Below are 25,629 nucleotides of genomic sequence, written 5' to 3' on the forward strand. Positions count from 1 at the left end.
TTAGGGTTAATTGGACTTAGAGATTAATCCACCAACTGGGCACTTTCTCAGTCATGGGATGGAGGGAGGAGTGAGGTGGGTTACTGAGGAACTGTTGGGGATTGTGACGTGATTAAAGTTTGGCCATTTTTCTTTAATGTCTAGCTATGATTTTTGGCTTGTAAAGACTAACAATGCAGTTCCTCTTAAATACTCAACATAATATTGCATACAAGAAAGTCTTTCACTCCCCTTAGACCTCCCACCCAATGGCTTGGGGAGGTACCCAGCGCCCTGAGTAACTCTCCTGAAAGGCAGAAAAGTAAGGTAGTTGACTCTTTTTCTCATAATCACATCTAGATTTACCAACCTGTCATGTGAGCATGCGATTAAAATCAACTAGTTTTATCGCAACCTACCTTCTTTCTTTATTCAATGAACTAATATGACATGTCCCCCCTTGGCCTTTCTAGATTTAAAAAAATGCCCGCCTTGAACTATAACCTTTGATGATGCTTCACTTAGGTCAACCCCAATGTAGAAGAATTCGGCTTGTTCCTCATGCCAACTAAATCGATTGAAAAGAAACATATGAAAGGGTTCAGAAGAAGGAGAATGACACAAAGGGGGCACATTTTTCATTAAAGACATTTATTGAAAAATAAAAGAGAAAACTCTATTACTAAGATGGGTTTCCCTACCTCAACCAATACTAAGGATTGTCAGAATGTCAGTCGAAAGCAAATAGTCCACTCTCGTGTGTCCAAAACATATTTCTTTCCCTTACACTTGATTGGAAACTAACTAAAGTGGGGGTCTTCTTAGTTCAGAAGAATTACATTTTTATTATGGGCAGTACCTCCACCTTTACTGATAGGGCAAAATGAAATGTTCTTCATGAACGGTAGAACAGCAAAACAAATTCTCAAAAGGCTCCTTGGACTGGCTCTCCATCAATGTGCAAAATAGAGTCTTTTAGCTTCACAATGTTCACAACTCCTGATGGAATGTTTTCCTTCCCCAGGTATTTCTCATGTTTCTTAGGATGCCAAGAGAATGACTTCTTTCTCTTGGCTGTCGCAGAATGTTCACACAATCAAACACCAGGGGGTATGACTCCCTTCCCCTGGTCTAAGACTTCTTATAGTGCCAAGAGATTGACTCCTTTCTCTTGGCTGTTGCAAAATGTTCACAAAATAGCAAGGGGGTATGACTCCCTTGCCCTGCTCACAGGCTCAATTTCACCGCCAAACTGGTTTCTCAGTTGGTCAGGCATTTGTTATTACAATGTTCATAAAACTGCGTCAAGGGTAATTCTTCCTTTCCCTTGCTTTACTTTTATAATCACAGTCAAACTGACTCTCTTCATTGTCAAGCACTATGACTATTATGATTGATGAGGGTACTTCAGTGGGTCCGGGTCCAAGTCTGGCATGAATAGTCCACCTGGTATACTCTCCTGCCATGTACTATTACTATGCAGATAAACAAAGATGTTCTTATGGATGTGGGTTCTAGACTCGAAGATACAGTCAACCTGGTATACTCCTCTGCCAGGTACTGTGACAATGATGATTAACTTGGTGCCCTTGATCTCCTTTATGGGTCTGGGTCCCGGACTCACACTTTCTTATTTCCACATTCAGCCCACTTGGTTTACTAGCCTGCCAGGTACTGAGACTATGATGATTAACTTGGATGCTTTCACAACTTCTAATACTTTCAGGGTTGGGGTTGGGGTCCCGGACCTGTGACTCTTGTTTCCCTCCAGGTTCACAGCTCATACACCATTGCCGTGGTCCCCTTTCACCTCCCCTCACACTTGCATACCTGTTTCTATGGTCTGCATTGCTCTCAGAGCTTCCGTGATGCTGCTGGTCACTTCAGTGTAATTCACTAGTCCACAATCCCGTTCTGCGTGTGGTGGCTGAGCGAGGGAAATTTCCTTGCAGCGATTGTACTTCCTGCTCTGCATGGTGTACTTCCTGTCCCAACGGGGCACGAGGAGCTGCTTCCCACTCCTCCTTGGAGCAGTCCCTCGACACTGCAACCTCTTGCGGCAGCATGCTCTCTCAGTGGCGTCCCGGTCTGCCTTCTCTCCAGTGCTTCCTTCTCTAAACTCTTAGTTCAGAACAAATAAGTACAGAAATTAAATAGCTCAAACCAAGGCATTCTTATTCCAATGTTAAAATAAAATAACACAATCCATCTCACAGAACTAATTGAACCTAAAAGGGACTATGACTCTTTGAAATGTCCTCTTGAGGTCACCAAAGAATATTCAATATATTTAACAACCTTTTTTCCTCTGCTGCAATTAATCTTCAGAGATCCAAAATGGCCCTCTAGAAAATCCTTCTGATTTGTTTCCATCACTGTAATTTAACAACACAATGGGGGTCATTACAAGGTAGGAGGTAGCCATGCCCCTATTAGCGGCATGGCTACCCCCTTACTGTGTACCGGGTCCGGGTTCCTCGAATGAGGAATTACCGGGCCATTCCGACCTTGGAGGGCCCGGTAATTCCTCATTCGAGGAACCATTCCCCATTCCCATTCGAGCCCCCATAGGGTCCAATGGGAATGTGGAGGGTGCTAACAACGGGCCTGTTAATAACGGGCCCGTTGTTAGTATCCTGGTCTGCTCGCGGGGACCCGCTAAGGACGCCTGGTGAAACCAGGAGAGCAGACTCGTCATGATGCGGTAAGGGGTTGACAGCTCTGGCACCATTACCGGCGCCGTTAACCCCTTACTGCATCACTCGGAATGACCCCCAATGACAACTCCCCTCCAAAGGAACTATTATAAAATGTGCTCAGAACTACAGGCCTGCTACTTGCTGCTCTGACCTTTCAACCTGCCACAGTCAAGTGCTCCTTCAAACCTATGGTCCACATCTGACCAACAATAACAACCTTTCCCTCACAGGGCTCATTTTCTGATTGTTTTAAAATTGGCAAAGAGAACACTCTTGTAAATAAAAAAAATGTGCACTGGGGAATTCACCATCAATATTTCAGAAGAATACACACAGCTCATCTGCCTAAAGGAAAACACAAACTAGTATGGATTTGAAGTATTGTGGGTGAAATGACCAGTGTTGTAAATTAGGGAACCATTTTAAGTCCTTGATTAATTATTTGAAATAAAACAAAACCAAACATCTATTTCTCACCAATTATTTATGGGCAGTCAAGCAAACTGTAGCTATCAAAAACATTTATTTTGGAAAGGTTTGAATGAATCCACTTCACTTCTTTAAAAATAGTATTGCTCTTGCTCTTCACCTCCGTACCAGCAGCAGAATGTATAATATAAACACACCACTCGATCATCAACAAATGTCACTTGCTTCCTTTGAAATAAAGATGCACCATTCCACATGCAGGTTAGATTTTGCCCTTTCATTTCACTGCTGCTTATTACTGTCCCTCTCCTCCATAATCTCTCTCTTTATTTGTAATGAGTGTATGCAGTGCGTGAATATATGCAGATGGCTAGACTGTGGAGAAGGGCAGAGCCACTACTTTGGTCCACAGAAATCTTCATCCTAGATTTTTGTATGTACATATTACACAGCCTGTGGTGCGGCCGTGCAGTTATTGTTAAGCTGCTCAACCGATAGGAAGAGCACTTTTTGGGCGGCTTATAACTTTTCCCCTCCTGGACGAATCCTATGAAACTATGCAAAAAATGTATATGGCCCCGTCAGATTCACGTTGTTAATGGGTCGTTATGGTTGCAAGGTAAAATAAAAAAAAATAAGAATTTCACCAGTTATGCTTAGATATTCAAATATAACTTGTGCCACCCCCGTGCACTGCTAAAACTAACACCCAGACATCAAAGATCACACCACATATATCCCAACCATATCATTCCTTTTAATTAATGCAACTTAACCAAAACGTCCCTGTAACAAAGTGTTTTCCATCCTGATTGAAAGTCCCTACAAGGAGGGAAAAGGATGCAATTGCTTTAGGCTAGAGGTGGGTCGGGGGAAAGAGGATACCATGTGAAATTGGAGAGTTGGAGGTGGTTTTAGGAGCTAGTTACATTTTGAAAATGTTCTGATTATCTGGGGAATACTGGGTAAATCTCACAAGATTCACACAGCTTCAGTGGAAGACGCGCTTGGAAAAGAAAAAGTGTCACACAAACTAAAGATTGAAAGGGGTAATGGGAGCGGACCAGGGAGGGAAAAAGCAGCTGAGGGAAGTAGGGGGACTGTGGAAAGAGGAGGGGGCACTTGGTGAGTGGCTGAGAGTACTCGGCAGAGTTTTTGATTTTCAAATGCTTTCAGACTATTGGGGGAGGATGGGAGAATACCACGGGAATAGGTAGTTCATTAACATTATCAGAGAATATTGCAGGAATCCTGCAGGAGTCAGAAGAGTGGGAAAAAATACATTTTACACCTACAGTGATAACATCTACTAGGCAGGGGGTAACAGGTATTTGTGCCAAATGCCATGGCTAGTGGGCCCCAAAGAAACATATTGGCGCAACATGTACAGTGGTCACGGCGGAAGGCCATTGCTAGTGTGCCCCAAAGAAACCTATTGGTGAAACATGTACAGGTTATGGCTGAAGGACACACCTAGTGGGCTCCAAAGAAACTTATTGGAGCAACATGTCACTGGCCATGTTTTGTAGGCCATGGCTAGTGGGCCCCTAAGAAACATATTCATGCTACATGTACAGTGGCCATGCCCGAAAGCCATGGGCGGTGGGTCCCAAAGAAACATATTGGTTCAATAAGTGCAGTGCACAAAGCCGAAGGCCATGGCTAGTTAGCCAAAAGAAACTATAGTATAACAAAATCCCTGAAATTCTGCAAAAAGCCTTTATTAAGAGAGAGCTGAGTTGATCAGATTTAAAGCAACAGATCCCTTGAAATTCAGCAATTGCATTTGAAGCAAGCTTGAGTTTTTACATCTCTCCTGCCTCGCTGGGGTGAGAGCACACCTTGCCTTTGTATCTCTCTCTTGGTAGGGCCGAGGCAGATTGGCAAATGTTGTCGGAAGCGGCTTCGCTTGTTAGTGCTCATTACTGCTGGTGAAGGTGTGGTTTGACAACCTATTGTGCACGTTGTTTGGTCCTTTCCTTCACACCCTTGCAGACTGTGCAGACTCGGATGCTGTGCTGTCCTGTCCTGAGCAGGAGGGTGAGAGAAACAAACAGCGCTGTTTTGCGAATCAGCCGGGAAGGAAGGAGAAAGGAGTGGCATCGCTTGTTGCAACTGCCATACTGCGGCTCCCGACAGCAGACTGGTAAACTAGCATTGACGTGTGGGACAGCTGTGTACTGTGGAATGCTGGCCATTATTTCGATGGACTGGTCAGCTCGCGATAGGTATGGTGGGTGGCAAGCTTTTGAAGTTGCTTATTTACACAGCTCTGAGAGCCATTGTGTGATTTTTTTGTAAGAGAAACGTTTTTAAATGCATACTTAGTGCGCAGAGTGTTGTGACATGTGTGGCTGGCCGTGATTTGCCGTGGGTTGGTGTAGAATCACCTTCCATTTAGAGGACCTGTTGGTGATCCACTCTCATAAAATACCACTAGTAGATACTCCGGTAGGAGACTGTTTATCACATACAATCCTGTTGATTGAATGTTCTTGTACAAATATTGCCAAACGGAATGACTTGTGATGAGAAAATCAAATACTAGGACGTTTCCTTGGATAATTGGTTTTGGCAGTCTGGTTAGCACTATTTCTCTGGACAAGCAAGTTCATTGTGCCTAAAGTTCAGCTAAACTAAAAACTCTACATAGAGCTGGCTGGGTGTGTAGGCTGGGCGTGGAGGAAGTCTGCAGTTTGCAAGCCCATTCATTACAACAGATTGCTGTTTCGGGAAGCGGCCTCATTACAGCATCAGTAGCTGTGGTGGAGGAGTGGCTTGATTCATGTTTGAGCTTGAGACATACAAAGGATGTGCTACGGACCTTCCCTTGGATTATCTACAGTTGGGAGAGCAAGCAACGTGGTGTTGAGTTGGTGTGTAGTCAGTGAACTCCTGTGTACCCCTGTGTGCTGGAGCCGTTGCCTCAGTGCCCTCTGAGGAAGTAGCCTTCTGGACTACGTGGGCTGTGCTGTCTCGCACCAACACCGCCTCTGCGGCTGTGCCCCAATAGCAGACTGGGCTCACTGATTTTCCGTCGCCACCACAGCATTAAAGAAAATGCGCAAATTAACATTGTGCAGTGCCTCAGCCCGCCAGTCCCATTCCACTAAAAAAGGCCAAGTCAAGCCACGTCTAGCAAGCCCACGTCTGCTATTAAAAAAAGGGGCTAGCTAAACAAATGAACCACCTCCAACCTGACATTGCGAACATTTTTGAATCCCAAATATCAGCACTCACAGTCCCTAAGCCCATCACTTCATTCAGTGACACATCGAACTTCCTATGGTCGCATTTTACAGAAGCCTGCGACCTGATACAACTGTCCTTTGCAAATTTCACTACTGCTACAATGACATACACTTGGTCAAACGGCGCTGGGAAATCACATCTGGATTACGTCATAGCTGATCCTGGGCTAATAGCCAGCTGCAGTCCGTTGAAGATTCGATTTAACAACTTAAGCGACCATGTGATTTTGAGCTGGTCGCTCCACCCAGGTACAACTTGCACGAGTATGATCAGATGTGCTTGTGTCAGCTTCAACGCAGAGGGAAACCGCCTGCGCTGGCCTTCATCAGGCATCAAGGATATAAATGGATCGCTATGACATGTCCAGATGAACATAAAGAGAGCTCTATCGACAGCAAACTGGGACCTATAACACATGATTCGGTCCAGAATTAGAAAGACCCCAAAACATGGTTGCAACATGGTGCTCCATAAGGATATCAATGGCAGATAACCTTTTGATCCAACCATAGCAGAGCAAAAACAGATACACCACAAATCCCATTCCCAAATTAGAGGCAATTCCTTTATGAGCGAACATGCCACGCCATCTGTTTTATAAACTTGCAACGTGCTACAAAAATTGGTTTAAGCAGCACAAACATCCTATTCAAAACTGAAACTGGCTACTTCTATTTGGCTGGCTCAAATCCCATGACACAAACACATTCTGGTCACAAATTAACAAGCATAGAAAATCCCAGCTGCCCACTGACCTAAATCCAATACACAAAGCTGATTGGTTTGCCTACATGACACACTCTACAATGAACCTATCACAAGACGCTACAGTAACGGAATCCATCAAAACTAACAATGGCCTTAAACAAGGCTGTCCACTAGCGGCAACGCTTTTCAACTTATTTACATCTGATTACGAAATTGAAACAAACTTGACATTATGAAACCCACCGAAACTAAATGCCACAACCATTGCGTGCCTGATGTATGCAGACAATATTGTGCTGTGTTCACAAACTCCAAGAGGTCTCCAAATAGCTTTGTCAAACCTAGAAAGCTACATGAACATAAATCGACTTAAAATAAATACACAAAAATCGAAAATAATGGCCCTGGCTCCATCACATAGAACAAAACAACACCCGAAACCCTTTCTTCTTAATAATCAACCCCTCGAACAAGTGACCACAGTTAAATATTTGGGGATCTGGATGAATCAATCTCCCACTGAAACGAACTGGTCCAGTTATCTACTGGATAAAACTATATCATTAGCCCATCAGGGACGGGTTCTACACTTGAAGTATGGAAGATTCACATTCAAACCAATTATATCATTTTACAGACAAAAAGTCACGGCAATTCTACTCTATGGAAGTGAGGCCATGATTAACATCGACAGATCCATATGGTTGCGGCTAGAAGGCATCTTCTGGTGGAAAGTGCTCTCTTTACCTCAATCGTTTCCGAAGGCCCGTATTCGATACGAACTGGCACTTCAGTCTCTCACTTCACTTCAAACATGGCGAAAACTAGACCTTTATAGGAAACTTAGCTCCGACTTGCACATTCCTGCGCTTCACATCTTTCAGCCAAAAGAACACGCAACCCAGGCAATTGCGCTACAAACCTGGAAGTTTCAAATGGAAAACACCAGAATATTGGCAGACATATCTATGGAGCAGCTAACGCAGCGTCCAATAAAAGCTAAACAAAAACGTGCGCGCAACGACTGGATAGCAACTATCGAAACCAAAAGACAACTTAAACTTAACCTGGAATGCAAGTTGGACATGCACCCATTAAACTGTCTTCCATTGTATTTACAAAGCTTTCCATCTGCCTCCGTCAGAGACACTTTCCTACGGTTCCGCTTTAATTTGCTACCAACACGAGAGCTGCTACAATCTAGGAAATTTCTAACTAAAGAAAATTCCTTCTGTCGGTTCTGCAAACAACAATCTGAATTAGAAACCCTCCAGCACATAGTCACCTCTTGCCCGGCTCTTGACGAAACTAAATCCCGAATTAGAGACATGTATCTACCATCTACAATCAAACTCTTACCAGAAGATCGATGGGCCAAATTTTTACATGGTGGTACAAAGACATTTTCGCAATTGTCAGCCTTTTTAATTTATTATTTAAATCTATTTAAGGAAAGGAATCGGACTATGAAAGAGATTTTCCTTTTCTTTTTTTTTTCTCTTCTTTTCTTCCCTTTCTCTTTTGTGATTTGGAATGTATAAAAAGATGAAAGGTTTAAACTTTGAACCATATAATTTTTAATAAAAAAAAATAAAATAAAAATAATGAACCTATTCTCAACCTCAATCAGGAGAACCGGAAACACGCAAGACCAAAAGCTGAAGATCTCGACATCGAGGAAGATACACTAATCAACATTATTATCAACCTGAAAAGTTCTCGAGCCCCTGACACCGATGGCATACCTAGCATCGTCATTGAGGCCCACCCGGAACTATGGTAAAAAATCCTAGCCAAGCTCTATAAACACATAGAGCACTCGTGCCTCTTACCTGACAGCTGGTGCAAATCTGTGTTAGTTCGGATCTTCAAGAAGGGCGACAGACTGGAGCTGTTGAACTACCGCCTCTTGGTGATGATGGATGTGAGGCAAAAGATCTCTGCAACGGTCCTCCTAAGAAAACTCTCCAGCTGGGTCAGAAAAACAGGTTTGCTAAGCCCTTACCAGACAGGTTTAAGGAAAATCTATAACACAGTATCCAACATATGCACCTTGCAATATCTTATTGCTGAAACAAATAACAAACAGAGTCCACCCTATATTGCTGCTACATTGACTTCAGTAAGGCGTTTGATCTAATTTCTCGACCCCTACTAAAAAATGTATTGCCCGGAGCATTGACACAACACTGTTGTACTTCATTCAACAGCTGTACACAGACACCTCCATCACGATCCGCTTGAACATAGCTGGGTTGCACACTAAGTACCACTAAACAAATCACGGCCTCGAAAAGGGCTGCGTCCTCGCACCCATTTTATACAATCTATACACTGCCGACTTTGCCCACAAGCTTTGTAAAATCTGCAACTTTCCTCCCAAGATCAATGGTGACCACATACCATGGCGTACGCTGATGACATTATACTATTGGACCAAACAACAATAGGCCTGCAGCGTTCGATAGATGCCTTAGCCGCTTACGCCAAAGAAAATTCAATGATCATAAATACTCTCAAAACAAAGACCATGTGCTTGGGAAGAAATGCTAATGAGAAAGAGTGTAAAGCGTGGAAATTGAAAGACAGGAACTTGGCGAATGTGAGAGAATACATTTTCTTAGGTTTCTCGATCAAAACACACCCCTCCATCTCACATTACAGAGACATATCTCAACAAAAAAATGATAAAAATGGCCGGCAGTGAGACATTACATTGTGCACCTGGGAGGTTACAAAATTGAGGGCCGTGGTGAAGTCTAATGTGCCTGCATCAAGTTTTACCACTCAGACTAAGGCAAATTCCTTCGCACGGTTATAAATCTTCCTGGATCAGTGTGGGTCGAGGCACTCAGACTGGAATATGGACAAACCTCCCTGATTACCACTTGGCACGATCAGAGAACCTTACTGTACTTCAAACTGTTGGGACCGCATCAAAACTTTTATGCCTTGCTACAACAATTGGGGAAAAACCTTGAATCAGGCGACAAAAACAACTTTATTGCGGAACAGAACATTTCGGCCATGTCACACCTAGAGGCCATGAACTTGGAGAGCGATATATATCAAACTACACCTAATTTTGAGAAGCTCATAAAAAACTAATCAGCATAGTGGGATTTAACTAAAAACTTTGACAAACTCTATGACAAGAGAAAGTATAATTAATGTTCTGCCTGATCAAGCCACACATCTACCTGACTAAGATCTGCCCAAAAGAGCTCAAACGCTTTATTCTTTGTTCTAAGTCTGAAGTTACTCCCGGCGATGGAACATGTAGGAGCATAGCAAAACATCCTGCCTAAATGCATATGCCATTTTTGCCACTTAACAGTGGAAACTAGTCGCCATATATTGACTAACTGCACAGCACTTAAAACATGCTACCAAATGGGATAGGCAAAATATGTCATCAACATCGAGCACACAGCCCACAACCAATTTTGGGCCACCATATTCGAGGAAGAGTCAATAGCTATCACTGTAGCTGCACTTGCAATATGGAATGAAGCTGCTAAAAGATTCTGAGGAACTATACAGTTTAGCCTTGATTTTAAATAACACTAACAGACTATGTTACATTCTTTGTATGTGTTATATCTTTTCTCTTTTACCATTTTATCTAAATAAGTTTTCTTTTTCTTCTTTTTCTATGTCGTTAAAGTTTTATATTTAACTAATGCACAATAAATAAAACAAATTTAAAAAAAGAATTTGAAGCAAGTCTACCTGATCGTTGCACACACTGATGCACAGTGAATGACCACAATTGATGGCATCACAGATGAAGGCCATTGCGACTGTGGCTAGTGGGCTCCAAAGAAACCTATTGGTGCAACATGTACAGCGGCCATGGCCAAAGGCCATGGCTAGTGGGCCCCAAAGAAACGATAGTATAGCAAAACCCTAGAAATGTTGTGATGCCATCATTTTGGTCATACGCTGCCCAATAGGGGACGCAAACTAATGGTGGACTTGGTTCAAATATGAGTGCTGAATTTCAAGCGTTTTGTTGCCTTAAATCAGATCACCTGAACTCTCTCTTAACAAAGGTTTTTTCCACTGAATTTCAAAGGTTTTGTTGTTATGTTTCTTCACGTTCAATCTGATCACCATAACTCGCTCCTAAATGAAGTTTTTCCACAGAATATATATACACACAATTATTACAAGAACCATAAATGTGATTGTACATCTACCACAATCACGACGGACTGAATACAGAGAAAAATATTTATGTCATTGCATGCATTGGTGCCGTAAGGGTAAATAACCTTTTGTGAGATTCCCCCATTCACAACTGAACAAGGTGCAGGTGACATGAATGTGTATGAGCTGGCCTTAAAGTAGGTGGATGAATACTATTTGCCCAAGACCATGATTGCTATCAATAGGTATAATATCTACACTAGACAACAAGAGACCAAAGAAACCTTAGCGGGCACTTACAGGGGTGTAGGCAGGCGCATACGAAATCAAATTAAAATACACATTAACAACACCACAATCCAAGAATGTCCATGGATGTGATTCGACAACAGCTGAAACCAAAGCTATTACCAAGAAGGTGGAACATACAGTCTTATGTGCAAAAAAACCAAGGAGAAGATAAGCACAGATGCCATTGGATCCTTAAAACCAACTGAAGCTGCATAAGTAAATATAGTGGAGAAGAAACCAGATGCCACAGAAAAGAAACACGCATTGGCAAAGCCGATAGTTTCGGAACTTGAAATTGTTTATTGCATTTTACCTTTATGAGTAAGAATGCAGTAAATACTTGGGCTCTAATTAACCCGTAATTCCAAAATGTGTGGAGGTTACTGTTTGCAGGCACATAAAATTTGTCATATACTTTGAAGAAAGACTTCATTTTCTTTCAGTGTATCAAACTCATTTAAACATTTCTATTACTAATGTAATTTGTCAGCAAACGCAACGTTGCAGACATGCGTGGAACTTTTAAAGTAAGTATGGTGATTTCACAAGTTAGCTGGAGTGGTGGAGCTGGGGTGAGCTAAGGCAGGAGGGAGCAGGGTAACATTGGATGGGATGCAGTGGTGGGCATGGCAGGCAAGTATGAGCTAGGGTTGGTGGGGTAGGCAGAGTTGAAGGTGGAGAGGTAGAGTTTAGACACGGGGCCTCATCACGAGTTAGGCGGTAACGGTGGCGCTAATAGCGCTGGCGCTATCTGCCCTCCTGCCAAACCCACCGGCGCTATTAGCGCCGGATCACGGGTTTGGAGGATTTGGAATGCCCCATTTCCCATTGGGTTCAAAGGGGAAATTTCTCGCTCATACCGCTGGCGGATTTCCTGCCGGCGGTATGAGCGTGAATTTTGGGCGGATTTCCTCCCAGCTCAGAGCTGGGGAGAAATCCGCCAAGGCCATGATTTGGCAGACCCTTAAATCCGGCGGTAACAGTGCTACCGCCGGATTTAAGGGTTGCCACCAAACTTGTGATGAGGCCCTCAAAGTGGTAAGGTACAATGGGGTAGAAATGGTTTGGCAGAGTGAGTGGGCAGAGGATTATGTGGGAGTGAGCTAGGCTGAGGGCAGGGGGGTGATGGCAGAAAGAGGGTGGGTGGGTGCAGGGTGGGGCAGAAGAAGGGGGTGGGTGTGGGCAGAGAGGGTTTTGTGGGTGGCTGCAGGCAGGTTGGGGATGGGCTGGTGCAGGCAGAGAGGGGGTGGCTGGGTGTGGGCTGAGAGGGTGCGGGCAGAGGGGGTGGCAAGGTTGTTTGTGTGGGCGAGAGGGTGAGTGATCAGGGAGTATGTGTGATGGGGCAGAGAGGGGGTTTGTGAGTAGTCAAGGGGTGAGTAGGCAGAGATTGGGTGGGGGAAGCAGAGAGGGGGTGGCAGATGGCTATGTGGAGAGGGTGTGGTGAGTAGGTAGAGCACAAAAGAATGTTGGGAGTTGGGTGGAGTGTAAAGGATGATTACAGGGTTGTGGGGAGCACAAGAGAGTCTAATATTGGGGGAGCACATAATAGGTTCGGGCGCACAAAAGAAAGTCACACTGATGGGGGAGCAAAACATAGGGTTGGTTGTGGGGCTAGCACAAATAAGGATTGGGGCTGAGAGAGCACCAAAGAGGGTTGGGGTAATCACAAAAGAGGGTCAGGGTGGCAGGGGGAGCACAAAAGAGCCTTGGGGGTTTGGTGGAGCATAAAAGAGACAAAGGGGTCTTGACTGACTCTTAGGGCCAAACGTGAACTGATCCAAGACAATGGCCACGCAAAACAGGTTAGAGGCTGCTGGCATAGAAAAGAGAAGCCAAGGGGCTGGGGCTGAGAAAAGATGTGGAAAAGGGGACTGGGGGATGAGGAAAGTGATGAAAATGGCAGGTGGGGCAATACAAGGGGTCAAAATGGGAGTTGGACAAGAAAGGGGGTAGAGATGGGGTCTTGGAGTCAGGCAAAGGAGTGAAAAGTGGGGCTGGGGCTGAGTAAAGGGGTGTTAAGTTACTGTGGGCCAAGAAAAGTGGTGAAATGGTGCTGTGGGGGTAAGAAAACAGGTTAAAATGGCCTGGGTGGGCAAGAAAAGGCATGACATGGGGCGGGGCAAGAAAAGGGACTGGTGGTACTGGGGGAGTGGAGTTGCAACTATAATTTGTGGATGGCACAGTGAAAAGGGGACAAAGGGGACTGGTGGCACTTGGGGTGAGGTGGGCGAATTCTCGATGGTGGCATGTGTAAGGAGGGAGGGAAAAGGGGCTGTTGGACTGTGGGACTCAGGGGGATGTAGAGGACTATTCTGGATGGCGGAAAGTGGAGAGAATGGTGGATGGCAGTGCTGGTGAGGCCAGGGCAAGGGGAGTGGAAAATGACAAAGCACTTCTGCTTGAAAGTCGCTGCTCCACTGTGTGCTCTTACAATAGCAGATGAATAGATCATCCCTCCTGGCCCACCCAATCAATGAGGGGGGAGGGGCAGGGCAGGAAGTCAGGCAACAGCACTCCTGTACATTTTGTGTGGTTCCCAGGTGCTGTGGTCAGCAGATGGGTTTTGTGGCTGGCCCCTACTTTGGGCAGGAATTGACATGAAAAAAGGGTCAGTTCAGATCCCCATTTTTGACCGGGACCAGCATGACCCTCACCAAGTTTACCCAGTTCTACTCACTGAAGGGGCAGAGCTAGCTCATAAGTGTTCCCTTCTACTTCTCATGCTGGAGATATGGAGGCTGGGCCAAACAACAAGAGACGTTGACCTGTGTACGCCACCATTAACATCTTAACACACTGAGACAAGGCGGCCATTTTAGGATCAGGCAAAATACTTCCCTTATAATGTACATTGCCGGCCTTTACACTGCAATTTTAGAAATTGGAAATGCTTCCTTCGTTGGGATGGGGCTGTGTACCAGCAAATGAAGGATCACTCCAGTGCTGAAAGGGATGAGGGTACGTGCTTTCCGAAGGGACTTGTGATTGGCACAATCATTAAAATACATACCTTCATTGGTTTAAATGGCTACAGGAGACAGAAATGAACACTTTGTGATGCTGAAAATTAATTCCTGAGCATTACCAGTTACCATGCCAACTAGATATTGGGCCTCATTACGAGTATGGATGCAGCCCTGCCTCCATACCGGGTTCTGTGAATGAGGAATTACCGGGTCATTCCAACCTTGGAGGACCCGGTAAATCCTCATGCACAAAACCAATCTTCCCATTGAGCCCCCATAGGGCTCAATGGGGATGGAGCTAATAACGGGCCTGTTACTATCGGGCCAGTTATTAGCTCCTTGGTCCCCTCGCGGGACCCGGAAAGGACGTCTGGTTTTACCAGACGTCTGTTCCGGGTCTCGCTAGGGGACCTCGTAATCAGGCATCCCGTAATGAATGGCGCCGGTCCCGTACCGGCACCCTTCATTACAGGAGCGCAAGCCTCGTAATGAGGCCCATTCTGTTTCTCACCATCCCTGTTCCTCTCTTTTATGTTAGCAATGCTTTGCCATATAGATGGGACCAGCACCAACAAATGTGTCAAAACCAAAAAGAAAATCGGACGCAGAGAGAAACAAGTATTTATGCTGTGGCAGATAAGGCCATTCTGTGGATGCTCACAACTGCCTAGCTATGAACCAACATTGTGCTAATGGCGGCATAGGGGGCCACAAGTCATTGATTTTAGGCACTGTGCTAAACACAAAATTAGCATCATACTGGTAGTAACTATGCTGGTAGAAAAATGATATTAGGCAGGACTCAAGAAATTGTATCTTCTGAGTTGTTCAGCGCAAGTAGCCATGAAGCTGAATTAGGATGATATTCAACTATTTCTATGAAAATTGTGCAGCTGTACAGAACTATACAATAAAAGACTGTCTATAATCAGAAATGGCAAGATTAAACAATGTGTTGATGTGCTGGCCTGGCACACTGGTACTCCTTCATGAGCGCTTACTCCCTTGCTCACACTTGCAGTGTTTTCTTCACTCAAAAACATCTTGATGGCGGCCCCCTTGTAGCTAATCTAATGCTGTGGAACTCCAATTAACCCCCATCTGTCATCCCTTTGAGTGAAATGAGATCCAGATATGTTGTTAATCGTGGGATCCCAACTTCACATTGCACATTAGCCAGCACAGTCTGGCCCTTAATCCATGTCCCACTTAAAAGTCACAAAATGGAGCTCAGATTTTCCCTTGAATGTTTACCAACTATCAAGCTAAGCTACTAAAAGGAGAGACAAGTGTGACTCAGGGAACATTCTGCTCAGCTTGCTGTGCGAATAGCTGAGTTTGTTTGCTTCGAGAAGCTTCAGTAGGGAATATTGAGTTTTTATCTTGTTTTCATATCTTTAAAAGCACTAACCGTCTAAGAGTCAGAAGGTAAGAAGGATGCCCATGAACACTGTCAGCTCAACCCGGACCACTGAGCAGTAAAATGTGTGTTTGTGTTCTTTTTTGGTATCCATTAATGTCATGGGTCATGTTATTCTGAAGGCATCCAGAATGTACGGGCACGTGGAGAACCGCTACATCTAGAATGAACTGTATGGAACATGTAATATGTCAATTATTTGAGGGAGCACACTGATAATGTGGTCATTGTAACTTTCCACAGGGTTGCAGTTCTAGATCAAGTTACAGACTTTTTATTATTCCTTGGAAAGATTCTTGTTGCTGGTGGTGTAGGTATGTATTTCATCATTTTCTAGTCACCAACCCTAAAATATAATCATATAATTGAGCACATTGTTTTTGATGAGCCATGGGTGGCATTCATTTTGAGTTTCCATTTGCCATCATGGGAAACTAGCAGGAAGTCATGCGTCCATGTTCAATCATTTTGCCAAAGTGAGGGTCGAGGATGGGTCAACAGGTCCTGAGCTTCCTAAGCTACAATAATGTATCTATAATGTATTCACATATTGCACTGCTCCTCTGAGTTTCATTTAGAAAATAATAAGCATTCTAGAATCCATTGTGGACAACTTGCTACATGAAATGTACATCTAGAATCTAGACATGTAGGAGCTTAGAAACCAAATCTGTGCACATCCTCATAAGAAACAAAATGTATTCCACTGAAAAGTATCACAAGTCACAAGCCATCCTATCGTTATCAGGTGGGCCAGTTCTGCATTTTATTATTGTGCAAGCTGTGCAAAACTATTTGACTAAACTAATTTGTCTAATTCTAAGTCCTATGCCCGCTGCGTCGAACACTTGCAGGGTAATTCATAGAAATTTGCACAAAAATGGCGCACGCGGCTGGCACACAGTGTCCCCGTGCGATACACTGCGCCAGCCGCATGCGAAAAAATCCTTTCCATTGCACAGCGTATTCATGGATTTCAGCCTCCGAAACCAGCCGTGGCGCAGAGTGGCGCAGCGACCCTGCAGCAGCGCCAGTTACGCCCCCAAGAACGCCCTCGCGCAAGGAAAAGCCTTCAAAATCCCCAAATCATCGCAAAGGGCTGCGCTAACCCTGGACCAGTTCACAGGGCTGCCAAACAGCAAACGCCAAGCGGGGAACGTGTATTTCAGTGGTTCGCGGGAAGTTCCACACGCGATTGTCCTCGGTACGTGTACATCAGGGGTGCGTGGGAAGTAACACACGCGATTCCATCAGGGCACGTGTATTCCAGGGGTGCGCGGGAAGTATCACACGCAAAAACAGCAGGATACGTGTATTCCAGGGGTGCGCGGGAAGTATCACACGCAAAAGCAGCAGGGTACGTTTATTTCAGGGGTGCGCGGGAAGTATCACACGCAAAAGCAGCAGGGTACGTGTATTTCAGGGGTGCGCGGGAAGTATCACAGGCGATTCCATCAGGGTACATGTATTCCAGGGGTGCGCGGGAAGTATCACACGCAAAAGCAGCAGGGTACGTGTATTCCAGGGGTGCGCGGGAAGTATCACACGCAAAAGCAGCAGGGTACGTGTATTTCAGGGGTGCGCAGGAAGTATCACACGCGATTCCATCAGGGTACGTGTATTCCAGGGGTGTGCGGGGAGCACCACACGTGAATTGCATGTGTGGGTCCTCCCAGGTGTTCCCTCTACACCCTCCACGGCCCCTGCAGGTGGCCCACACCACAGGGGCCTACCCTGCAGATGTCCCGCAGGCACCCCATCCACCATGGCCATGCGCCCCAGCCAACCCACATGTCACCTTGCACTACTGCCCACCAACGCATGTCCCCCTGCACCCCCAGCCACCAGGGGCACCCTCCACCAGGCCCCAACTCATGTCCCCTATCACCCCCACCCCCCAGTAGTGCAGGGGCAGCCTCCACCAGGCCCCCACTCATGTCTCCCATCACCCCCACCCCCCAGCATCCAGGGGCACCCTCCACCAGGCCCCCACTCATGTCCCCGATCACCCCCACCCCCCAGCAGTGCAGGGGCAGCCTCCACCAGGCCCCCACTCATGTCTACCATCACCCCCACCCCCCAGCAGTGCAGGGGCACCCTCCACCAGGCCCCCACTCATGTCTACCATCACCCCCACCCCCCAGCAGTGCAGGGGCACCCTCCACCAGGCCCCCACTCATGTCTCCCACCACCCCCACCCCCCCAGCATCCAGGGGCACCCTCCACCAGGCCCCCACTCATGTCTCCCACCACCCCCACCCCCCAGCATCCAGGGGCATCCTCCACCAGGCCCCCACTCATGTCTCCCACCACCCCCACCCCCCAGCAGTGCAGGGGCAGCCTCCACCAGGCCCCCACTCATGTCTCCCACCACCCCCACCCCCCAGCCACCAGGGGCACCCTCCACCAGGCCCCCACTCATGTCTACCATCACCCCCACCCCCAGCAGTGCAGGGGCAGCCTCCACCAGGCCCCCACTCATGTCTACCATCACCCCCACCCCCCAGCAGTGCAGGGGCACCCTCCACCAGGCCCCCACTCATGTCTCCCACCACCCCCACCCCCCAGCAGTGCAGGAGCGGCCTCCACCAGGCCCCCACTCATGTCCCCTATCACCCCACCCCCAGCAGTGCAGGGGCACCCTCCACCAGGCCCCCACTCATGTCTACCATCACCCCCACCCCCCAGCCACCAGGGGCACCCTCCACCAGGCCCCCACTCATGTCTAGCCTAGCCCTTATGGTCAGCCTCCAAATGCCAAACACCCACCTGAGTATTGCATCTACCCACTTAGAAATGGCAAAAACATGATAGAACCCCAATTGCAAGTTTGGAAATGAACACATGTCCCTCACATACACCCAATGGGTGTTAGTGAATGTCAAAACTCATATCATGATATGCATGAAACCAATGAGATGATACTACACATTGAAGTTTGAAGAAAAAATATGTATTAAACGCAACATAAATTCAATCAAAAATAAACAAACAATAATGGATTTTTTTTTTTTAAAAACCAGCAGGTACGTGAAATAATGCAAAACCACAAATCATAATGCAAACGAAAGGTGTCCAAAGTCACAGTCCACAAAAGTAAATCCAATGGAAAATTAAAATCGAAAACCATTGCTCCATGGTGAAATCATAAAAAAAAATTAAAATCCAAAAGTCAACTATATACAGATAAACAATCCAGGGTCCATGATCCCAACCGAAGAAATGAAACCTATCGAATAACACTACCTAAAAAAAAAAATTATATACAAAAATGTGGTCCATTGTCCAAAAGGTCCAAAAAAAATGCTAAACCAAAGGAAACCTAACACTAACTACAGAACTATTTACAAGGGCAGCAGGCTTGTCCGACGGCTCACTTCGGGATGTTCCGGGCCAGGGCATCATCGAACTCCTGCTCAATGTCCCGGAGGCGCTCCTCCTCCATGGCCCGAGGATCCGCAGGGCCGACCACATGTTCCCCCCAAACTCCCTGCGGATTGCCTCGAGGCACTCGGCCCGCCTCAGTGCCCTCCGCATGGAGTTCTCCACCCTGACCATCGTGAGCCGTGCCTCTTCCGCCCGCTGCCGCTCCGCATCTATGGCGTGGCCCACCGCTGCCACACGGAAGACACTTCCCGTCCTGGGTCCTCCTGCCCTCCGGCCGATGCCTGCCCATCCGATGTTGAAGGCCCCGAGCCATCATGGCTCCCACCACGTTGCTGCTGCTGCTGCGCCTCTGCCCGTGCACTGCCTCCTGCTGTCTGCACATCCTCCGCTGGCTGGGGTGCAGTCATTGATGTGGCCACCCCTGCTGGACGTCCGACTCCCGACTGTGGCAGGGATGCCTCCTCCACCAGCCTGGCCGCACCGTCAGAGGCAGCTCCACAGGGCACCCAGGTGACTGATGGGTGGGAAGATGGCACGGAGGACAACTGGCGCATAGGGGGTTCAGTTTAGGAGGGGGTCTGAGCAAGCCCCATCAAACGGAGGAATCCGGCCTGGGTGACCTGTCCCAGTAGGCCGACGCGGTCAACGAGCCATTCGAGATGACGTGCAGTCTCCTCATGAAAAGACTGCAGGTCACCTCGCATGGCCCGTTGACGCAACGCCACACCAGTCAGGACAGGCTCAACCCAGACCCGGATAGCCACGTCTGCAGGCAGAGGAAGGCCAGTTGTCGTGAGCTCATCCCCTGCCTGAAAACGGGTCTGGGCGTAGGCATCCCTGCTGGTGCAAGATGATGCAGTGACAGGATCAGGGACAGGATTGCACACAGGCACCTCCGCGGCAACTTGTGCTGCCTCCTGTCCCTGGTCCTGCACTGCACCACTAGCACCAGTGGAATCCCCACCTCCAGACCCCGTCTCTGTTGCTTGCACGGCCTCCTCCTCCACCAAACCCCCCACCAACCTGGATGACTCTGTGCCATCTTCCCCCGTTGGGCCCTGTGGGGTCCCAGCTGCCCCTTCTGCTGCCGAGGAGTCCAACTCCGATCTCTGCCTCTTGGACCTCCCCCCGGCAGCTGTGGCCTGGGACGCGGCACCGGACTCCTCACTCCCCGACGAGATCACAACCTGGGAGGGGAGCCGGGCCTTGCGTCTCCGGCTGGCGATGCGATCCCCGCCGCTGTGCTCCACAGCACCTTCTCTGCCCTCTTCATCAGTTGACGCTGCAGACAGGGAGAAATAAAACACAGGCATCAGGGCACTGTACAATGGACACATACACACATGATAGCTGCACATGAGTGGCATTGGCAAACCTCAGAAATGGCATCACAATTGGCAACACACATGTCATTTCTACATCCACACATGAGCCATACCACAGCCACATTGCAACTGCCAGCACCATCCATACACATACAACAGCATGAGCAGGCAAAGGTGAGCCAGACAGCACATGCAACACAGGGAGTGCACTACACATGCACGCACAACACCACACTTGCATGCATGTGTACACCTCAGCCAACTGTCGCAGTGTTCCGATGGGCATACATGTCACATCTGGCAATCAGGCTTCCACATCCCGCTGTCACATGCATCCATGTTGCATCACTGTTGCACCCTTGTCAAATACACACACATGCACATGTACACAGTGCTGATACATGCAGCTGAAAACAACATACATGCGTGACATCACGAACATGTCTACTTACATACACATTCATCTAAACATGTGTGCCCACACAACTGCATTTGGCATGCAAGCCTACACACACAAGCACCATCCATGTCTCACACATGACAGCGCTCGCATGTGTTAGCCTCACGGTCCTGTACAACCCCACCCATACTCGGCCCCATACAAACAGATGTGCAACCGGCACACTACTGGCACATCACCACACGCACAGCTTACAATCATGATGCATGTACACTTACTGCTCGACTCCAGATGGGTCTGCCTCTCAAGGACCTGGACGTGGAGCGCTGGGGATATGCGTTCCAGGACCCTCAACTGATCTTCCGACAAGTGGCCCCGGCGCCCCTTAGCATCCGCTGTCTTCAAGAGACGCTGGGCCTTGTTCAGGGTCCTGGACCTGAAGTCCTCCCCGCGCTTCTTGACATGTTGGAAGTCGCGGACTGCCACCCCCTCCGCGTTGATGGCAGTCACGATGTCCGTCCAGATCCGAGTCCGTCCTTCCTTGTCGGCGCGCACCCTTCCGTAGAGGGCATCATACTGCCCCAGGACTTGCTCCACCAGGACACCAACTTCCCTGGCACTGAAGCTAGTGCCCCTCTGCCTCTCTGGCCGGGGGTTGTCAGTGGTGCCAGATGTTGCAGTGCCCGACATGACAACCCCACAGGCAGGAGTGGGTGGGCAACTGGGTCCTGGGGCTGGGCTGTGGAGCGATGGAATCCCAGTCGGGAGTCTTCGGTTCCAGCAGGGGTGGTCACAGCAACAGCACCCCTGGGTGATGTGCAGGCAGCAAATGGCAGGGCACGTGGGCAGCAGGCAGTCAGGCAGCAGCAGATGGCAGGTGGGAGCGTGCTCGGGGATCTGGGGGGCAGTAAATCGGCGTTCTGGGCAGGAGCGTGGTCTTTCGTGTGCTTACGCGTGGCCAGCTTGATACGGAGTTATTTGGCACGTGAAAAGGCCTGCACGTCTGCGTGTAATTCGAGGAAAGGCCCTTAGCGCGTAAGCGCATCTGCACGCATACGCGATTTCATTGGCCCAAAGGCCCCCATGCGCAGCTATGACGTCACGTGCATGGCCGTAGAGAATGGCGCGTGTAAAAAAAAAGATACACGTCCGAGTGTCAAAGCGTGTAATTGGTGGAAATGGCCTCATCGCGTATGCGCGTCTGTGACGTGTGTATAAAAGGTACGTGTAGAACGCCATTTCCTTGTACGTGCTTTTCGTGGAGAGCGAGTGGGTGAAATCTGTACTTCTTGTCGGTTCACACGCGATTTACTTCACAGCGTTTTAAGTTCGTACTCCCTGTTACCTCTGACAGCTTTTTCTCTTTTCCTCTTTTTCCTGGGCCTGTTTCCTCAAACAGCGTTCCCTTCTACTTTTGTCCTGTCTCCTCAGACAGCGTACAATTCTTCTTTTGGCGGGGGTGTTGCCAACGCGCACACGTGCATATTTTTCACGCTTTTGTTCCTGGCAGACGGTGAGTCGCGCACCTATTTAACATCTGTGCTTGCCCCGTGTGTCGTGTACCCCTTCAGAGGTCATTCTAGGCTGCGTGTGACACGCATACGTTCATTCTTGTGTTTCTGGGTGCCACAGCGTAGTGCAGGTTTATTTTTCCACGCACGTGGTCTAGGAGGGGTTGTGTGCATCTTACTTCCCTTTTTTGGGGTGCCTGTGCGTTGCGTGACCCGTCATCTTTCCCCAGGGGTGACATACAGCCTTGGTAGAGCACTAGGGTACGATTACCATCTGGTACCCAACCTCTTTGACCCCTAATTGCCCAGGACAATAGTTTACATCAACTCCCATACGCACAATAACATCAGTGCCATGGCTGGGAGGCGAACAAGCCGTAAGGGTGGCAAAGGTGGCCGAGCCCCAATTGATGGCCGTGGTGGATCCGGTAGGCGATGTGGCCGTGACTTGCAGGGTGCCTCTAGCCCCCCATGTGTGGAGGAGCAGTCAGGGACACCCATGCCCCCCCCCGATTGAGGTTAACGTGGCTGACACCATCCATGCTCAGCCCTTGTTGGACCAGCCCACTGTGGAACCAGACCTGGCAAAGGGTGACTCCATGGCTGACTTCCAGGTCAGCAGGTCTAGGCCTCGTGCGCCGGTGAACGTTGGTGTCATCAGGCCACGTGGATCAGGGGCAGCTAGGTCATCTGCTGCCCCGCGTAGGCAGGCTGGGGAGGCTGTAGGGGCAGCTGCGGCTCCATCCACCCCACCTCTCACAAACCCAGTCAGGACAGTGTCGGTCCAAGTCCATCATGCTGACATTGCCCCTGACACCATCACACTTGAGCTAATGCCTGCACCAACTCCCATGCTGAGTGTGCAATCCCACACTCCTAGTACAGAGTCCACCGGGGCTCCTGCCCCTAGTGTCCAGAGCAGCGTATGACACTCAGGATCCCCACCACCTTCCAAGCAGAAGAGGAAGAGTGCTCATCCAGTAGAGGCTGATGCCCCAGACACGGCTACACAGTCCGGCCCGTCAAGGAAGCCCAGCTTCAATGAAGCCGAACTGAATGCACTTGTAGAGTATGTGTCCGCACATGACCGCGAAATGGTGATTGTTGCAGGACCCAAGACCACACCTGCACAACGTCAGGCACACTGGTAGACCATTGCGGACATCATAAGTGCCCTTGGAATCGTGAGGCGCACAGCTACTGAATGCTACAAGCGCTGGAATGACCTGAAGCGCAGGGCAAAGAAAAAGCTGGCCTCAAGTCATGCCGCAACTCTAGTGACTGGAGGTGGGTCTCCAGCAGAGGACATAGAACTCACTCCACATGAGCAGGTTGCTGGGACCTACGTCACAGAGGAATAGATCCAAGGCGTGGGAGAACTGGCAGATTACGAGGCATTGTCCGGTGAGTGCACATGCATGTGTGTGTCATCCATGTGCATGGTGTGTGTGGGAGGGCTTCTGTTTGGGTGCCAGGTGAGGGTGTGTGTGCCTGAGTGGTTTGGGTCACCCATGTGCCTCATCCTATACATTCTGCGCACCAGCATTTGGGTATAGCAGCATCCCTTCTGCCAACATTAGACATCCAGCCCAACACCACGCCATTTGCCCTTGAAGTGTCATCTTGCCACAACATTGTTGCTTATTTACCTCTGTTTGTTCATGCAGATTGTTTGCATACCACCACTTTTACTCGGGATTTTTCAGTCCTATTGTCACATGTCTGACATGGCTATGGTACAGTGGACTGGCTTTGTTTCCTGGACATGATTTGTTTAGACATGTCCCTGTGCTATAGGACCATTTTGGACTGGCAGCTCCAGGTTAAACATTTGAACCATTTCAATGAAAAAATCAATTTCATGAGCAAACTGGACTGAATGAACAATTGGTGACCTCCTCTCCCTCTTCACTTTATGGCTAGGGTACATGCCATCTATGTGATGGCATGTGTATTTGACCTGCCAATCACAGGCCAATGTGTGATGCCACTGCTAGGCAGCATGCAGCAAATGTGTTCATCTTCCATCTTGGTGTCATCAATGTGTGCCATCTGCCTACCCTTCACACGCAGTGACGGTGCATGTATGGGAGGGTTTTATTCATGTGGGACATGTGTCAATCAAGTACTGTTTCTGTAGCCTCTCAGCCCTAATTGTGTGCCATAGTGCTAATGCTTGTTTCCATTTGTTTTCTTTTATGTCTTTGCAGGGGATGACGCACTTGATACTGCTGGGGTTGTGGAGATGGTGCAGATCCAGGAGGGGTCTGAGGGCCGATCGACCACCAGTGAGGGGCGTGGTGTGGTGGTGGGTGAGAACCCACAACTGCTGCAGGTCGTGCTTTCAAGGGGTGTCTCTGGCTGCACCTCCCCCGAGCTGTATTCAGGTGTCGATTCGGATGATGAGACCTATGTGCCGTCGCAGGTGAGTGTTCCTGGGAGGGATTCTGTTCTGTCCGACCCACCTGCACCAGGGTTAGAAGCCTCAATGGGGATGTCAGTGTTGGGAGGTACGCCTTTGGTGGTTACGGATGCAGGGTCACACTCCGCGACATCTGATCCTGTTCCTGGGCCAGCAGATCAGAGGGGGGAATGAAGTCCTGCAGCCTCAGGCAGTGCCGGCACAGCAAGGCGCAGTTCGCCTTGCCCCTGACAGGTGTGGTGCCCGCCGACGTGGTGGCCGTCCGCCACCTGGCAATACTGCATGGGAGCAATCCATATACGGTATGGCAACCCAACAGGCAGCATCATCAGAGATGATGGCTCAGGCCATGGATAGGGTGGCCAATTTCATTGTCCCCCCCGAAAGGCTGATGGAGCGACTACAGCAGGCAACAGACTCCATCTGCCAGTCACACAGGGAGGACATGTTGGCATCCATCAGGGACAGGCGGGCGGCACTGGCGACTCTGCGGGAAGCCATTTCCATAGAGTCCCAGGGCCACAGGGAAGCCCTGAGGGTGGAACTCCTTCACCTCAGGACGACTCTTGTTGAGCTTGAGGCTTCAACAAACAGAAGGACAGAACAGCAGCTGGAGCGTCTCACACGTACGCTCTCAGCTGAGATGCAGGCAACTAGGGCGGAGGTCCGGGCATCCCGTGAGTTGTTG

General features: G+C 48.4%; 1 protein-coding gene across 5 annotated transcripts in view; it reads left to right on the forward strand.

The window, feature by feature from the left end:
* Window positions 1-25,629, forward strand: part of SLC44A5 (solute carrier family 44 member 5) — a 1,500,346-nt gene that overhangs the window by 1,363,366 nt on the left and 111,351 nt on the right. For all 5 annotated transcript variants that reach the window (XM_069641896.1, XM_069641897.1, XM_069641899.1 and 2 more), the window contains one exon: window positions 16,140-16,210. In XM_069641896.1, coding sequence (XP_069497997.1) covers window positions 16,140-16,210 — 71 coding nt within the window. The remainder of the gene's footprint in view (window positions 1-16,139; window positions 16,211-25,629) is intronic.

The sequence above is a fragment of the Ambystoma mexicanum genome, chromosome 1q (genome assembly GCF_040938575.1).
Source record: "Ambystoma mexicanum isolate Mex_15411 chromosome 1q, UKY_AmexF1_1, whole genome shotgun sequence".
Classification (NCBI taxonomy): Eukaryota; Metazoa; Chordata; class Amphibia; order Caudata; family Ambystomatidae; genus Ambystoma; species Ambystoma mexicanum.